This window comes from Anser anser (genome assembly GCF_964211835.1).
Source record: "Anser anser genome assembly, chromosome: 19".
Taxonomy (NCBI): Eukaryota; Metazoa; Chordata; class Aves; order Anseriformes; family Anatidae; genus Anser; species Anser anser.
The window spans coordinates 2,526,827-2,544,979 of NC_139740.1; the positions used below are offsets into that span (position 1 = coordinate 2,526,827).

At 46.9% G+C, this 18,153-nt stretch overlaps 1 protein-coding gene across 5 annotated transcripts in view; it reads right to left on the reverse strand.

The window, feature by feature from the left end:
- The window catches only part of GAS7 (growth arrest specific 7), a 112,712-nt gene that overhangs the window by 41,333 nt on the left and 53,226 nt on the right, over positions 1-18,153 (reverse strand). For all 5 annotated transcript variants that reach the window (XM_083805223.1, XM_083805225.1, XM_083805224.1 and 2 more), the window contains 3 exons: positions 9,279-9,350; positions 7,064-7,149; positions 2,859-2,912 (listed from right to left, as the gene is read on the reverse strand). In XM_083805223.1, the coding sequence (XP_083661349.1) occupies positions 2,859-2,912; positions 7,064-7,149; positions 9,279-9,350 (212 nt within the window). The remainder of the gene's footprint in view (positions 1-2,858; positions 2,913-7,063; positions 7,150-9,278; positions 9,351-18,153) is intronic.

Here is an 18,153-nt window from a genome sequence, read left to right on the forward strand (position 1 = left end):
CCAGGACATGGTATCCCATTCTACCTTTTCCATTTAACTCTCCCTCACCTCCGCTACATGAACCTCAGCTTTCACAGGTAATTCTTGTCCAGAGGGTTATCTCTTCAGAAGGCAGACAGCAAACCATCCAGGCTAAAACTAACGACTGAACCTTGAAAGTCACTGCAAAATCAATGCAAACCACAGACCTGCACTTCTGCTTCCTAAGTGAGCATCAACAATTTATGCAAATGTCAGTTTCATAACAGTCTATGATACAACTCATCAGGGGCTTCCTTTCCAGAGAAAACAGACTCTTAGTGTTGGTAATAGCTGTTTACCAAAATCACCATATCCTTCATCTTGTTGAAACACTCCGGACCACACCTGCCTTCAGGATTTCCAGAAGCAAGAATAAGTCATTCTCCCAAACTGCACTCTGAATGTAGAGAAGGCACTTGCATTCCTAGAAAGTCAGTAACTAAGTCCCACTCCTCTGCGAGGCTACAGCTGCTGATCAAGTGTCATTATCTGATGTTTGCAACTTACCTATCACAGGGTTTCTGTTTAGGTGGAGTTTGCTGGATTGAGAACTCCGAAGTTAATGACCAAACTCCTCTTTGCAAGAAGAGGTTCTGCCTGAGCACTGCTACAGACCAAGAAAAAACATTGAACCAGTCAGGAACATACCCTGAAGCTCTGCTAACCAGAGTATCCCAAAGTCAGCTGGAGCAGTGCAGAACAAACATAACGGAGGGGGGGAGGGAATTTACATTGCTCTACAGTCCATATGAGAATGCTGTTTTTAACAATGCTTCCTTGATGCAGGCAATGGCTTGGAGTAATCAGCTGTTAAAATTAGATTGTCTTTGGCCTCTCTGATTCATTATACTCGAAAGCTTTGGACTTCTGTTGGAGAAAGGCACACACAGGGATCCTTACATAACACACAACACTTTATTGCTTTGTAGATGCTACCAGATGGCACACAGGCCAACAAACATGACAGTGAAAAGCCTAAGTCTTCACCCTGTAAGCAGCAAGTATTTCAGAAACACAGGCACTCTCGCTTTTATGTTGCTCTTGCATTACAGTGCAATCTACCCGAAAGCCACGTCCCAACCCTCTGGCCAAGATATTCAGCTTGTGGTTTGCTCCTACCCCTCTCACCCTGACAGGGAGGAGGCTGAGAGTACATTAGGTGGCTCAGACACATTCCCAATCCCAGCCACCTGGAGACCCTACAGCAGATCAGCAGATTCCCCACGACATTTGCCAATCTGCCCAAACCAACAGATTCATATTCACTTCATGACATACCACACTCTCAATACTCTAATTAACAGTACATCTTCTAATGTTTAACAACTGATTTTGATAAAAAGAATCCTCAACAGCGTATCTGTTTTTTTTCCTGAAAAATGTTGCTATGTGGCAATGACTGACCTGCGCTGCACTTAGAAGGGGAAACCTGAGCATGCTCCTTCCAAACCCTTGCTCCTGTCACCAGAAACCCAGGGAATCATACTCACCAAGGGACAAATCAACAAGCTGTATGTAACAATGCAGACAATAGCCTCCTTCCTGTAGTAACAGTTAACCATAATATATAACATTAAACATTAAAATTATAACATTCCTTTTGTTGTCTTGGGTTTTATACCTTGGCAATGCTCACAATTACAAGCATGCTTATTCCCTCTCCTTTATCACAGCAATTCATTTACCTTCTTATTTATCTTTATTATATCCTTTTAAATAAACCATTGTACTTCCAGCCACTTCCATTAGTTTGATATCCTTCCTGTTTTTAAACATCTGTCATGTACTGAGGAGTCCAGAATTGCACACTGTGTTCCAGATGAGGTCATCACTCATACAAAATATATTAAGATTTATAAACCCGATACTGAGAACATCTTACCTGAACCAACTATATTTAATTATTATTATGAAAAGCAATGTTTCAGTAATTTCATACTGATACCTAAAATCTTAGCCTGTATCAGAAATCTTCAGCTGCTCTGGCATAGAAAAATACCTTTGATGCCTTTGAAATGACAAAAATTGTTCTCTAGCAGGGCAACGACCCATCTCCCGCATTTTTCTATCCTTTCAGTGCTTCTCCAACTATTCAGGCTATTTCAGGGAGAGGGGAAGAACGGTTAAAAGCATAGTAAATTTTCTCAGGACACCTGATTCACAGCCAGAATCTTTAGAGAATGCCTGTTCCCTTTTTCAGTTATTTTCTTACCTCCTGGTCATCCCAGAATCACTAGAATCGAAGGGAAAAATCATGCAGGAATGTGCACTCTGAAAATCTCCAAGGATGAAAACAACTGAACAGAACTTCCTGAATTGGAAGGGACCCACAAGGACCGTTCTAGGTGGAGTTCCACCCTTTCGGTGGAAATCCCAAGACTTCTCAGGGCCCTGACTTAGTACTTAAACACAGCAAAACTACTCGTGGCGAAGAATCTGCTCCTGAAGTCCATCCGGAACTTCCTCCCTGCAACACGACCCGTCCTTCCACCGGGCACCTCCGGCAGCCTGGCTCTTCGCCTCCGCTCGCCCTACGGCCACGACGCCGGAGCGCCTAGCACCCCTGGGCTAGGAAGGCACAGCCGGGCACGGCGCCAGGCGCAGGTGCCCTCGACGCGTTCCTGCCGCGCTGCCCCGGGATCAGCCCCAAGCGCTCCGGCCCCGGCTGACGAGGCGGCCGCCACCGACCCGCCCCTCCCTCACCCCGAGGGCGTGGCGCCCGTCGACGGCGGCGCGCAGCGCAGACCCCTCGGCCCCGTCCGCCTCCGAGCGCTCAGCAAGGCGACTCGCGGCCACCCCAGGGGGCCGGCAGCCCACCCCGGCGCGGCGGCACTCACCGTCAGGCTGCTTTCCTTGCTCTGCCTCCGCGGCGCCGCCGGGGACCCCGGGGTCTGTGGAGAAAAGTGGGGCGCATCGTCAAGGGCGCTCTCGGAGCCTAGCATGGCGGGCGCGAGCCGTGCGAGGTGGGCGCTAGGCCGACTCCATGGCACGGTACGGCACGGCACAGGAGCTGGAGGCGGCGCTGCCGTCCGGCAGGGCCGCGCCCCTTCGCCGCGGCCAATGGCGGGCCGGGCCGGGCCGGGCCGGGCCGGGCGGCGGAGCCCGCTGCCAGCCACTGAGGCGGGCCGCCGGCCCCACCGCCTCCCGCCCAAGCCCTCGGGGCGACACCGTTCCGGCGCTCCGCCTCTCGCCTCCGCCGCGCCGCTCCGGAGGGAGCGGCCGGGGGCAGAGTCGGCGCTGCGGCGGCAACGCGGGCGCGCCCAGCACAGCGCACGCAGTGCACGCCGTGCTGCTCGCCGTGCGCGCAGCCCCGCCGCCTGGGCGTGAGAGCAGCATGGTGTGTGTCACAGCCGGGCTGTCTGCTCGGAGGCGGCAGGATCCGCTCCACTGCGTGCGAGCCCACGTGAGCTGCCGCCACCATCGTGGTCCTGTGCTGTGGCCCCCACACTGCTCTGGCCCCCTCCCATTGCTCCTGTGTTCTGGGGATTGCCACCCGCTATGAAGACTATGGGGACGACTGGGGATACTCTTAGTGGGGTAGAGGGGAATGTATCTGAGCTAGCTTGGGCCAGGGCTGTGCTGAAGCCCCTGAACATAGCATTTCCTTTGAGCTACAACTTGAAATTTAATGTCCAGCTGAAGTCACGTCAACAGCGAAGTGACCAGGGCTGAATATGTGAGGTTTCACACCGGCCTGCTGCTGGCCTGCAACACACCAGCCAGGCAGTTCTGCTGCTCCATTTGTGCTGGTTGTGACAACCTGAACCAGCAGCATTTAGCTGCTCTCTAGGAAGCTGTAAGCGATGCCTGGCCCTGTGCCCAGCACAGTACAGTTCTGTTTTGTTCTCAGTTGTGGCTTTTTCCCCCTTGACCTGTTTCCAAGAAATGTAGCTCAGCTTGCCCTAGGGATCTTGCCAGCATTTGCTTGCATGATGGCTGCTGCCCGGGTCTAAGCGCCCTGGAGAATGTCTGGAAGCTGCTCTCCAGCAGGAGAAAGCCTGTGCCAAGAACAGGCAAGGAGGCAGTCAAGGCAGAGCAGCTTGGGATGGCCCAAGACAGAGGTAGGAGAGGAACAGGCCAGTCTGTAGAAGAGTCTAAAGGCCTAGAGAACAGCACTAGAAAAACACCTTCTTGCAACCAACAGCAATATGGTCAGATGTTTTCCTTACTAAGGACTCTTCTGCAAAAGCATCCACAGCTCCCAGGAACAGCAGGCTCCCACATGGGTGTGGACATAAGCTTCTCTTAGTATTAATGCAACCAGCAGCTAGTTACAGATGCAAAACTAGTTAAAAGTTCAAAGCACAAATGAGGCCAGGACTTCAGTTTGGGAAAGCTGGTAATGTAAGAGCAATGTAAATAAAGTATCATGGAGGCTTCTGAAGTGAATGAAAGAAAGCATGAAAAGAATTTTTGTCAGTGTGATGGTTGAGTCAGCTAAGCAAAGCAGTGCATGAAAATAGACTCCATGTGTACCTCAAATGTGAATCTGAGCAAAAAGATGACTTTAGGCAAACAGGTGAACTTGAGTGAGACTCAGCACCATAAAAGAGGCAAATGTTAGAAATAAGGTTTTGGGGGAGTCAGTTAATCTGACCTGTGTACCAAGATACATGTATAGCAGATATCTTGAGAAATGAGATTTGTTGCACAAGGATTAATATTGCTTTTTTTAAAGAGAAGTCACACCTTGCAAATTTATTTGGGCTCTCTGAGGGAGACACAGCAGGCGTGTGGACAGGGTTGTACAGTAATGCACTATGTCAGCTTTTAAAATGGTTTTGAGCTCGTTTAGGTTTCCATGTGCTCTGTCTCTAGTCTGTGTAAACTGCTCAGAGAAGAAGCAGTGTAGGAATTAAATGTGAAATGTTTGTAATGGATGTGGAAAGAACAGGGAACCTGAAATGACAGACTATATCACAGGAGATGTCATGAATCCACTAGGAAAGTAAAACCAGAAATACTGGCTCAGCTGAAAGAGCACCCGTGGGGTGATGGGGCAACAGTGAAGGCCAGTACCTAGCAGGCCATGGACAAGAAAGAGGGTGAAGGCAAAGGGGGACAGTGAGCAGACAACACAAAATTTAGATCAAGAAAACAGAGGGACACTAAGAGCAACAGGCAATCCAGTTCGGCATGGTAACTGCACACAAAACGTGCATTTCACTGTCAGTATTTAAATAGTTGCACTACAGGAGAACCTAGCAGTTAACAGAGAAATGAAAAAGAGAACTCAGGTCCTGTACTACCAGGGAAAAAGAGCCAGCAGGCAGGGAAGCACAAAAGTGCTACCTAGTACCTATTCAACTGTTGCAGTTTTGGCTGAGAATGAAGAGTTTCAGGGCTGGAGCTGGAAGAGGGGCCTGTGGCATATGACGAAATGCAGGGAATACTCTCCTGGAGACAAGAGGTGGTGCAATGAAAAGTGCAAGGATATTTAGTAAAAGTTTAGACAAACAGGCAGAGGAGAGTGGCTGTCGACTCAGCATCTTGAACACTAGCCTGAGGTGATGAGATGGGTGTTGCACAGGCTATGTAAGGCGCAGAGGAGGGCCTGTGAAAGGACACACAGAAATGGATGAAGTAATTGAGAAAAACATTTCAGACAAATTCTTTGTGAATAATGTCTTTGGGAGGGAAGGCTGGAGCTGTGTAGTGGGTTTACGTGCCAAGGTTTTGGTAGCAGGGGGCCATAAGGGTGGCTTCTGTGAGAAGAATCTAGAAGCTGCCCCATATTAGGTAAAGGCCCCGCTGCTGACCAGAGCCAAGCCAATAAGCGATGTTGTTTGCACCTCTGAGAGCATATTTAAGACAGGGAAAAAAATGCTGCTTCACAGCAGCTGGGAGAGTGAGAGGAGTGAGAAACAGTCTTGCAGGCACCAAGGTCAGTGAAGAGGTGCTCCAGGCACCGGAGCAGAAAGTCCCCTGCAATGAGGACCATGGTGAAGCATGCTGTCCCCCTGCAGCCCATGGAGTACCACGGTGGAGCAGGGTTCCATGCTGCAGCCCATGGAAAAGACCACGGTGGAGCAGGTGGACCTGCACTGACGGAGGCTGCGGCCTGTGGAGGACCCCCGCCAGAGCAGATTCCAGGCTGGACCTGCAGCCTGTGGAGAGGAGCCCATGCAGGAGCAGGTGAGCTGGCAGGAGCTGCTGCCAGTGGGGGACCCAGGTTGGAGCAGTTTGCTCCTGAGGGATGGACCCCATGGTACGGACCCATATCTGGAGCAGTTCTTGAAGAGCTGCTGCCTGTGGGAAGCCCACGCCGCATCAGTTCGGCAAGGACTGCATCCCGTGGGAGGGACCCCACAGCACAGGGGATGAGAGTGACCGAGAAGGAACGGCGGAGACAAAGCGCTATAGACTAACCACAACCCCCATTCCCCTGTGCTGCTTAGGAGGAGGAGGTGGAAGAGGGCTGATTGGGGGAAGGTGTTTTTAGTTTCTTTCCTTTGTTTCTCACTTCTCTAGCTTGTTAGTAATAGGCAATAAATCTTACTATCTCCCTATGCTGAGTCTGTTTTGTCCATCGTAATTACTGGGTGATCTCCCCGTCCTTATTTCAGCCCTTGAGCCCTTTTGCATCATATTTTCTTCCCCTTCCTCTTTGAGGAGGGGGAGTGAGAGAGCAGCTGTGGTGGAACTTGGCTACCCACCCGAGTAAAACCACCACAAGCTGCAAGAAAATACACTGAGATAAAGACAAGGACAGATCTGCACATCTAGAGAGGCAGGCCCACATTTTAGGCTAGAAGGGCAGGAAATTTTGGAGGGTTGTTAACAGTGACTGAAGTGGCCTGAGGGATTTTTCAGAAAGGAGTGATAGGGCACAAAAATTCAAAGTATTTTGGCATTTTGTATTGTTTTGGCAGTTAGACACGAAGACTGACTTTTCTAGATGTAATGAATCTGACTGATCTGACAGTTTTTTAGAGAAAATGCCTCTACTCTAAATATCCTACTCTGACAGACTCCTAAACTACTTAAGCAGACACCCACATGTCTTTGTACCACTCCTTGAATTTTTTCCCCCAAAACTTACCTGGGGGTCCCCACTGGCTTTCCGGAGGCTCATATGACCAGAGTCTAGTTGGTGTACTGGCGTCCCAGAAATGTGGTAGCCATTCACTGTAAGAACATGAAGAGTGAGCAGGCTTGCTGTAGGTAGCAAATGCATAACTACACATTTTAAAAACTGATCATGTAATTGAATATAAATGTGTGTACTCTACTGAAGATCAGCACACAGGCCCATTCTCCTCTCAGCATCTTGCAGCAGGCTTTTATCAGCAGTTATGACAGGAGTTAACTGAGTTGGAAGAGTCAAGAAAAAGAGGCCCCAAGTCATAGAATCATAGACTGGTTTGGGCTGGAAGGGGCATTAAAGATCATCTAGTTCCAAACCCCTACCATGGACAGGAACACCTCCCACCAGGCGAGGTTGTTCAAAGCCCCATCCAGCCTGGCCTTGGGCACTGCCAGGGATGGGGCAGCCACAACATCTCTGGGCAACCTGTACCAGTGCTTCACCACCCTCAGAGTAAAGAATTTCCTCCTTATACCTAATGTAAACCTACCCTCTTTTAGTTTAAAGCTATTATTTCTTGTCCTTTCACTATACTCCCTGACAAAGAGTCCCTCCAAAGCCTTCCTGTAGGCTCCCTCTAGGTGTTGGAAAGTTGCTATAGGGTCTCCTCGGAGCCATTTCTTTTCCAGGCTGAACAGCCCCAACTCCCTCAGCCTGTCTTTGTAGGAGAGGTTCTCCAGCCGCTTGATCATCTTTGTGGCTCTCCTCTGGACTCTCCTAATACTTCCATGTCCTTCTTGTGCTGGGGGTCCCAGAGTCTTGTGCTGGGGGATCCCAGAGCTGAATGCAGGGCTTCAGGTGGGGTCTTATGAGAGCAGAGTAGAAGGGGAAAATCACCTTCCTTACCCTGCTGGCCATGCTTCTTTTGATGTAGCCCAGGATGCAGTCGGCTTTCTGGGTTGCAAGCACGCACTGCCAGCTCATGTCAACCTTGTCATCAACCAACATCCCCAAGTCCTTCTCCTCAGGGCTGCTCTTAATCCGTTTTCCACCCAGCCTGTATTTGTGCTTGGAATTGCCTTGGCCTAGGTACAGGACCTTACACTTGGCCTTGCTGAACTTCATGAGATTTGCACAGGCCCAACTCTCAAGTCTGTCCTGGTCCCTTTGAATGGAATCCCTCCCCTCCAGTGTGTCAGCCGCATTGCACAGCTTGGTGTCATTGGCAAACCTGCTGAGGGTGCACTCAATCCCACTGTCCATGTCACCCACAAAAATGTTAAACAGTACCAGTCCCAACATTGACCTCTGAGGAACACCACTTGTTACTGATCTCCACTTGGACATTGAGCTGTTGACCGCAACTCTTTGAGTGTGACCATCCAGCCAATTCCTTACCCACCGAGTGATGGATGGACCACAATCAATGGACCAAAACTCAAACGGTTCCCATAGCCAAGTCTGGTAAAATTATGTGTTTGAAGAATTAGTCTATGTAAAAGCACTGGTTTAATGGAGATGGGCTGTTTATTTCAAGAAAGCAAGCTTTGTAAGATGTTTATGATTTACGTACACAGCTGTAGGGTGCTTTACTTTTGGAAAATAGTGAGCAAAGAATAATGTTCATAGTAGGCTTAAATGAAGATACACAGCCAAGTTACGAATCCTTTGGTTACAACAAAATGTGCATCCTTAAAGCATGCTTCCCACTTGGCTCGGCCAGTAAAGACAGGCATCAGTTTGAAAAATTTTGGCAAAAAACGTTCTTTAGACTGCATTACTATCAGCTGACAGAAATGTAGTTACCACATGCTACAAGACTTCCTTGTGCCCATGTTCCCTGTGTGAAGGAGCTACAGCCGTCTCAGGTTTCCCTGCAGCCTGCTGCTTCTCAAGAGCCTGCAGAAAGCAGGACTGGAAAAGGCAGTCTGTCCTTCTTTCCTGAAGCCTGCAGCTCCAGTGCCTTGCTGGGCCACCAACCTGCCTCATTGCTCCAAGGAAGGAGCCACCTCAGCTCAGAGCAGGCATTTCAGACAGGCCGGAAGATGTGTCAGTTAGGAAACAGCAGGGAAATGTGTCAGAAGGGAAAGCCTCACCACATTTGCTCTGCCACACAATTGTGTACATTAAATATAAATCCCATTCAATCACAGCATTTTCATTTGCTTTGCTAACTTGTAGAGAAAGAGATTCACCCAAGGCAGTGGTCAGGCATGGCAACAAACAGTACCTGCAGGACTCTTCTGTGTCACAGGGCTCTTTGGAGTCCCAGGCACGCTGCTCGGCCGCTCCCAGGTTGTCTCTGTTGAAGGGAAACAGCAATGTAAGGATGATGGAGGCCTAGCACACCCAGCAGAGTTACATGTCTATGACACGTACAAATGGGTCTGACTCTCATTGTTCTCTGATCCAGGTTCTCACCCCATGAGTAAGGTGTTTGCACCTCTCTGCACTCGCCATCTCTTCCCTTATCTTCCTGCCTTGCTTCCCAGCCCCCACTCACTTGGCAGCCTGCTAGAATCAGTGGAAATAGATTCAGAGTAGCATCACCAGTTCTTCCAGTGCAGGTCTACTCCAGGGCCACACTCAGCAAGACAGCAAGCTACAGCTGCAAGCAGAGATCACAATCCATGCAGAAAGCATTTCCAGGTATAGTTAAATCAAGCCCAGGATCCTGTCTGCAGCCCCGTGCAGACAAGGAGACCCGCCCAGCCACAGCAACTGCAGCACAGCCAGCCATGTCTCTTATCCTGGGTACAAAGACCAAACGGTGGCATTGCCTTTCAACCTGCTCTCCGCGTGGAATGCAACTCAAAGACATAGTTTTAGCGATGTAAACACAGACCAGAGCACTTTTTTTCCCCTCAAAAAAGCTATTTCCCTTGCAAAATTTTCTTTTTCTGTTTGGTTCTATGTCATACCACTTTTGATACTCAAAAGACTGCTGCTGCTGCTTTTTCCTTCTTATTCTCCTCTAGTTTAACCATTCTGCTAATTTTCTCATCAAATGCAAAATTATCTTTGGCCACATGCAAAGCATAGAGGATTTAATTGCAAAATTTCACAGAAGTTGCAAATGGCAGATAGTGGAGTTAGAACAGCAACTTCTTTAAAAGTCTAGCTCAAAAGCCCAAGACAGCAACATTCCTTTAGAAAAGAAATACATATATTGGTATCAAACAAAAATAAATACTACTGCCTATCAATTAACTAAGAAAATAAGCAAGTTAGTGTAATCAAGTCAAAGCACTGCATTGACCACTTCGTTTCAAACTGTGATTCTCAGAACCCAACCAACAGCCATCCCTGCCAAAGCTTGAAATCCTACATCTCTCAATATTCTGGATGGAAATGGGCAAGTGGCAACAGGACAGGAGATGCTGAGAGAGCCCTTGTGTGTAACAGCATAGGGGCAGTCAGTCAGCACTTGTATGGGTGGCACATATGGCTTCCTATCCTAAGTAAGTGCTTATTTGAGCAGCAAAAAAGATGGCAACATATTCTTCAAGAACTGTAAGAGGGCTACTGGGTAAAGAAGGAAGAACCATTTCCTCTCTCTTCATATATACATTCATTCACATACATACACATGCAGATGTATTCAAGGGTTGCTTCAGGTTCTTCATTTCAGGAAAGGGGATCCCAAATTCCTTACTTCAGGAACTGCAGCTCCCAGATGGGAGAAGGTGCCATCCTCCCAAACCTATCATGCTCACATCCTTGAAGACACACACCCTGCTTCTTGCTTTGCACTCTCTCCCCTTCTTCCCAAGCCTCAGAACTCATGTAAAGCTTTTCATCAACCAACACTCCCAAGTCCTTCTCCTCAGGGCCGCTCTCAGCCCATTCTCTACCCAGCCTGTATTTGTGCTTGGGATTGCCCCAACCCAGGTGCAGGACCTTGCACTTGGCCTTGTTGAACTGCATGAGGTTCATGTAGGCCCAACTCTCAAGCTTGTCCAGGTCCCTCTGGATGGCATCCCTTCCCTCCAGTGTGTTGACTGTACCACACGGCTTGGTGTCATTGGCAAACTTGCTGAGGGTGCACTCAATCCCACTGTCCATGTCACCAAGATGTTAAATCATGCCAGTCCTAACACTGACCCCTGAGAACACCACTTGTCACCAGTCTTCACCTGGACATTGAGCTGTTGACCGCAACTCGTTTGAGTATAACCATCCAGACAGTTCTTTACCCACTGAATGGTCCATACATCAAATCTATGTCTCTTCAATTTACAAATAAGGATGTAATGCAGGTCAGTGCCAAATGCTTTGCACAAATCAAAGTAGATGACATTAGCTGCTCTTCCCCTATCCACCTAAGCTGTAACTCCATCATAGAAGGCCACCAAATTTGTCAGGCATGATTTGTCCTTAGTGAAGTCATGCTGGCTGTCATCACTCACCTCTCTGTTTTCCATGTGAATTAGCATGGTTTCCAGGAGGATCTGCTCCATGATCTTGCCAGGAATAGATGTGAGACTAACTGGCCTGTAATTCCCCAGACCTTCCTTTTTTCTGTTTTTAAAAATGGGGGTTATGTTTCCCCTTTTCCAGTCACTGGGAACTTCAACAGACTGCCACAACTTTTCAATTATGATGGATGGTGGCTTAGCAACTTCATCTGCTAGTTTTCTCAGGAGCCTCATATGCATCGCATCAGGTCCTATGGACTTGTGCACATTCAGGTTCCTTGGATTGTTTCAGACCTGATCTTCTCCTACAGTGGGCAGTTCTTCATTCTCCCAGTCCCTGCAACTTGGATAGTGTGGCTAGAGCACTTGCTGGTGAAGACAAAAAAGTCACCTAAGCCTTCTCCATATCCTGGGTGACCAGGTCTTCCATTTCCTTCTGGAGTGGGCCCATATTTTCCCTAGTCTTCCTTTTATCACTGCATACTTAGTAGAAGTCTTTCTTGTTGCCCTTTATGTCCCTGGCCAGATTTAATTCTATCAGGGCTTTAGCTTTCCAAACATGATCACTAGTTGCTCGGAGAACATCTCTATTCATCCAAGGTTACCTGTTCTTGATTACACCACCTGTAGGCTTCCTTTTTGTGTTTGACTTTGTCCAGGAGCTCCTTGTTCATCCATGCAGGCCTCCTGGCATTTTTGCCTGAGCTCCTCTTTGCTGGGACACATCACTCTTGAGCTTGGATGAGGTGACCTTCAAACATCAACCAGCTTTCCTGGGCCCCTCTTCCCCCCAGGACTTTGTCCCATGCTACTCTAACAAGCAGAACCCTGAACAGGCCAAAGTTTGCTCTCCTGAAGTCCAGGATAGTGATTTTGCTGTGCACCCTCCTCACTGCCCTAAGGATCTGGAACTTCACCTTTTCATGGTCACTGTAGCCAAGTCTGCCCTTGAGATTTACATTCCTCCTTGCTGGAAGATGGTCCAGCATAGCACCTCCCCTTATAGGCTCCTCTATCACTTGGAGAAGAAAATTATCAACAGTGCAATCCAGGAATCTCCTGGATTGCTTATGCCCTGCTGTGCTGTTCCCCCAACAGATAATCAGGTTGATTGAATTCCCCAATGAGGACCAGAGCTTGTGCACATGAGGCTGCTCCTATCTATCAGTAGCGGGCATCTTCCTCTTGGTCTTCCTGACAGGTGGCCTGTAGCAGACCCCCACTATGTCACCTGTCCCTGCCCTCCCTTCAATCCTGACACATAAGCTGTGTCTACACAGAAATGATATAGTAAGAGCAAAAATAGTTCCAAGACCCAAGGTATGCATGACAACAAAACAAAAGATGGTTTTCACAGATGTGGTTAAGCATTTTCTCCCAAATGAAAGTGGAAACCTATTTTTTGGAAAAAAGCTCAATTTGCATCTGTTTGGCAGAATGAGAAATGGCATGATGTGTCAGGCCTTCAAAGAGACACATGCTCTGGGTCTTTATGTTAGTCAGGAAACACAACTTCTGAAGAGGCCCCAGTGTGGGTGATTTTTGGATCAAAGTGTAACAGCTGAAGAGGGCATTTTGTGTCCCTTCTCCATTAATCCTCTGAGGTCAAAGCAGCTGATTTACAGTTTGAAAATGCGGCATAAGCCAAACATTAATCAAAAGCCTTAAGTTTGCATAATACTCCCTGAATGTGTTCACATTGCTTTCAGGAATAGGTTTAGTATCTCTGCATGGTGTTATGTTGTAGTGCATTTTAGGAGCTACATGTTCCATAGTTCCATTGGCCAAACTATGAGAATGGGACAGAGTAAGCTAGAGGACCTCTGGGTCTGTTTACTGTGCAGAAACTTTCCCTTGTCTTTAGGTTCTGTATCAGGTACAAGGTGTCACCCAACTGCTGGTGCTATCTCACATCTTTATAGATAGGTTTTGAGTTTGTTCTAGTTAATAGCAAGAAAACTGTACTGCTGAGCAGCTCCAAATACAGTGTCTGGCTCAAATATTGTAAAGCTGTGCAGGATCTCGCCTACAGAAAAGCTGGGGAGGGATTCTTTGACAGGTAGTGTAGTGATAGGACAAGGGGTAATGGCTTTAAACTAAAAGAGGGTAGGTTTGCATTAGATATAAGGAGGAAATTCTGTACTCTGAGGGTGGTGAGGCACTGGAACAAGTTACCTAGAGAAGCTGTGAATGCCCCATCCCTGGAAATGCTCAAGGCCAGGTTGGATGGGGCTTTGAGCAACCTGGCCTGGTGGGAGGTGTCCCTGCCCATGGCAGAGGGTTTGGAACTAGATGATCTTTAATGCCCTTTCCAGCCCAAGCCACTCTGTGATTCCGTGATAAGTTGCACAGGTCACTCTGACGTGGCTGAAGAACAGCAAGTGAAATTTTCTCCTGTCCCTCCTCAATGCCACAAGAAGAAACCCTGCAAGCTTCTCACACAGTTCCTGATAAGATGCAGAATTAGAAGTGATATTTGTGGTAAGGTAAAACAGACTGCCCAGTCTTACCCCATCTTTTTTGCATTCACTTTGCACTCGCTGGTGGCATGTAGGAATCTCCTGTCTGTGTAGACAGTTTGCAGACCTCCTATTCTTTCCTTGCTGCTCCACTGCATCTTTATAGGCTTTCTGCAAGGTTTTCTGCCTGTCTGTGGCTCCCCAAAGTGCAAAACTTGGTTGGACTTGTGAGTCAAAGGGAGTGCAAACAGGCCTACTTTGTAAACAGGTTTCCTTTAACTGCATAATACTGCACTCCACTGTCCAAACCTCCAGGCTGCTTGAAGCTGACACACTCTATCTGGCTTTCTGGAAGCACACCTCACCTAGGCAGAAAGAAACAAACTGATGGCAGTGCTTTTGCATCTTACCTCCCCTTTCTTGCTAAAATCTTTCCCACATTTGTGATGAATCAGAAAGAGTTTAATGGCACTTCATTCCTTGATATTGTGGGGGAAAACAGCCCTAAAGAAAGGCAGGGGGAATCGGTAGGCTTGTGCATGTGAGGAGGGGAAATCACTCACAATGCCCTGAGACTGGAGTAAAACAGAAGGAATAGGTGAATGTAAGTACAGTGAAAATATTTTCCTCCGGTTCCATACAGGGCACGTAGCACAAGGAGATTTTGTTTAGTTTAAACAAGAAGGTCTGACCTCTGCATCAGTTCATCCTGTCTCTCCCTCACTGACCTCCTGCAGACTACAGCATAAGGAATCTCCTGATTTATCACAGCAGCTGCTTCTTCTCTTGTGCTCCACCATTTTGGCCCAGTGAGCCCTGCAGTACTGAACGCTATAGGGCTACAGTAACATCAGCTTAAAAGGCCCAACCAGCCAGCATGTGCATGAGTTTGTCAACAACATGGTGTCTTCTCATTGCACTGCAAAGTAACATTAGCCCACGGGCCTCCCAAGGCCCTGATCTTTACTTCCATCCTCATACTTATTTTAAATTAGAGACAGGAAAAGCACGCAGAACTGACAGATGCAAATCTCCCTGCACCTGCATGAAACATGAGATTCAATCTCTTAAGTGCTGAAAGCAGAGCACTCTGTAGTACATGAACTATTTCAGCAGGAGTTGCCATGTCAGAACTGAAATCCAGCTCCATCCTATCCTGCAGCCTCCAAAGAGACTGAGGCTGCAATATAGTTTTTATTCTCCAGCCCTAAATTTTGCCATGGAGACAGGCACCATGGAAGAGTTCTTGAAATTTTATGTCTATGTGTTGACAGGGGAGGTGCTTGTTACTATCTCAGCAGCATGGGAGAAGTCGCTGACAACAGTCCTTATTTCATCTTTCAAAATATCTTTTAAAATGAACACTGAGTACCATGCACCTCCTTTTGCAAACAATATGCCAGACAAAAGTGACCCTATGTTGCAAGAGTGGTAGTGATAATAATGCTGTTTCCAGCATTTACTGAGACACACTTTGCTTTCCTAGGTTTTAGGCCACTTTACCAGGGTAGGGTTACTACACCACCCTTTAGCTAGGGCATTCTGTATCACAGGGAAACTGTCACTAGGAGGTTTTATCTGTAAGAGAAAAGACATAATAGAAATGCTTGACATCTCTTAGTCGTCTCCATAGAGGACTTACTGTCTCAGCTGCAGTTCTTAAGTTTAGCTGGAGTAGGTGTTGACTATGGCTGGTGAGATACAAAAGAAAAAGCCCAACCTACAGACTAAATCCATCCAAGCTCCCTAACTCTCTCAGAGAGCTGGAAAAATATTTAGGCAGAGGAAATACTGAAGAAGGTTGTGGTTATGTTCCTTCCATCCACTGATCTCTTACTTCAGGTCTGGCAATCAGCAATTGAAAAGAACTAAAATTTGTCTGTGAATGGTGAACATCCTCACTGTTTTCCGGTGTTGTAGTACTTGTTGTCTTACAGGAAAGAGCCCCTGTAATGAATTGCACCTGACTTTATTGAGTTTCAGGCTGATGTGCTGAGGTACACAACAAGGTATACTAGGCAGAAGCTCCAGGAATATGCCTATCTAAGTGAATTTCTGGGCCATCTCCCTCAAAGAAACGACATGTTTTCAGCTTGCTTTGCAGTTGCTTTCTAACCAAGCAAAGATAAAATAATTCTTGTTTACTCTGTCAAAATAAAGAGTTCAAGATTTGGTAAAGGTTGGAAGTTACAAAATGACCAACCAACCAACTAATAGCTTTAGAGTCACCCTTAGCTGGATTCTTTCCAGGCTGTGCTCAGGCCGTCAGCATAGATCTCGCATGCACTTCCTCTAGAGAATGGTCACTGTCTGCACTTACCCACTTCTCTCCCCCTCTCACAACAAAATCAGTGAAAATGCAAACATAATTGTATGATTGCAGGTCAGAAACTTCTCCTGTTTAGTCTGTTGTCACACTCCAATTACCCAGTGAAATGCAGCATTATTAAAATTGCTTTCATGTTCTTGATTAAGGTCTAGCTTATTATAGTGCAGCAGGGAGGCTTCCTTTACACCTGGTGCTTCTTAATTTAACCTGCATTATGCGCTTACAATTCTTTAAAATTATGTGTCTTAGAAAAGGATAGTTGAGCTTGTGACATCCTAATGTTACAGTGCTTTCAGCTCTGGCATTGCATAGAAGCTAGGAGACACAGATGTAGTGAATTATATATTTTAGGATGGAGAACCTCAAAACATGCAGAAGCCCCTTTGAGTTTCTGTGGGTATTCTCTAACCAAACAAGTGTCCTAATGGCAATGGTACCGCATAAAACATGACCGCAGCCACTGTTACTATCTCTTATCTGTGTATGTTATGCCAGGCACCATTCATGACAATGGTCCATGGACAAGGTGCAAGAAGGACAAAGAGCCATGGACATTCCAGCTGTAGATTCCAAGGCGGGTTAGTCAAGTCAGTGGTAAAAGATGGCTGGTGGTACCAGAAGAATACTAGGTAGTATCTATTTTTTCAGGCAGACAGAGAAAACTTTCCTGAGCCTCTGAAGTGTTGGACTTCTCAAGATTCTTTTCAAGGAAATAACTACTTGCCGCTACACTTTTCAGACTGCTTGAAAGTCCATGTCCTAGAACTTGGTGTTGCAGGTGGCATTTTAGTGGTGATTTTTGTGATGATGAGAATAAATGGGCCTTAATCAGGATCAAGATAATATGAAAGCAGACTTCTTGCTTTCCAGGAAGAAAAAGCTGTTCAGTAAATGGGAGGAACAAAACATTGTAGACAATAAAAGCCTGGAAATAAGAACACACCATGTAAGGCTGACCTCAGCTGAGAAGGCAAGACGGCAGCAAGCCACACAAACACTTGTGTCATAACTATGTAAGTCATCTTTAATGTGATGGACAATGTAGATGGAGTACTATTGTTTGACTAATGCAAGAGGTATCACAGCTGCAGCACATCTGAGAATTTCTTCTGCATAGTCAAATATTTTCCAGCTAAATCTACCACCCACACACAGTAGTAAACCACTCCCAAAGACACTGAGCAACCATATGGCTAATGACATAGTAACTGTGCACTCCAGGCACACAGTGCATTCAAACTCGGCATGGCAATCTAATTCTAAGGCTCTCCATTCAAAAAACACACCAAGACCACCCATGCCATGCAGCCTAGAAATTCCTCCACATTCTGTTACAATCCAGGTTATATGCAGTCTCATCTGCTCTGCCAGCACCATTCAGCCAATGCCTTACTACACTCTCATATCAAAAAGAGGATTAACTGAACGTTAAAGCAAAGGAGATTGCTCTCTCCACTTTTTTTTTAATGATGGATAAATATTATCTATGCAAAGAAGATGGTTTTAAGAGGCTATGTGAAGCACACTATTCCTTACACCTTTCAGAGACCAGTTATCATCTCCACCCTCCTATCCTGACTGCTGCTTAACTTCTTGACTCCTTTGCTTTCCTGTCCTTCCCCATCACTTCTCCCTCTGCATGGACTCACATCTTCTCTCATTTGAAATCACAACACAGAACTGCAATTATTATTGATAAGAAAATGTCATACTAGGGAATTACTATATAAATACCCATTTCTTTCAGATGATGCCAGTGTAGCCCTAGGAAAGGGAAGAGGCTCAGCCCTAATAAAACTGCATGAAGGTGAAAGCAGTCCTAACACTGCCTGAACTAAATTTGAACCACTGTGTAGAAATGCAGCCAAAAAACAAACCACAGTGCTAGTTTTCTTGCTT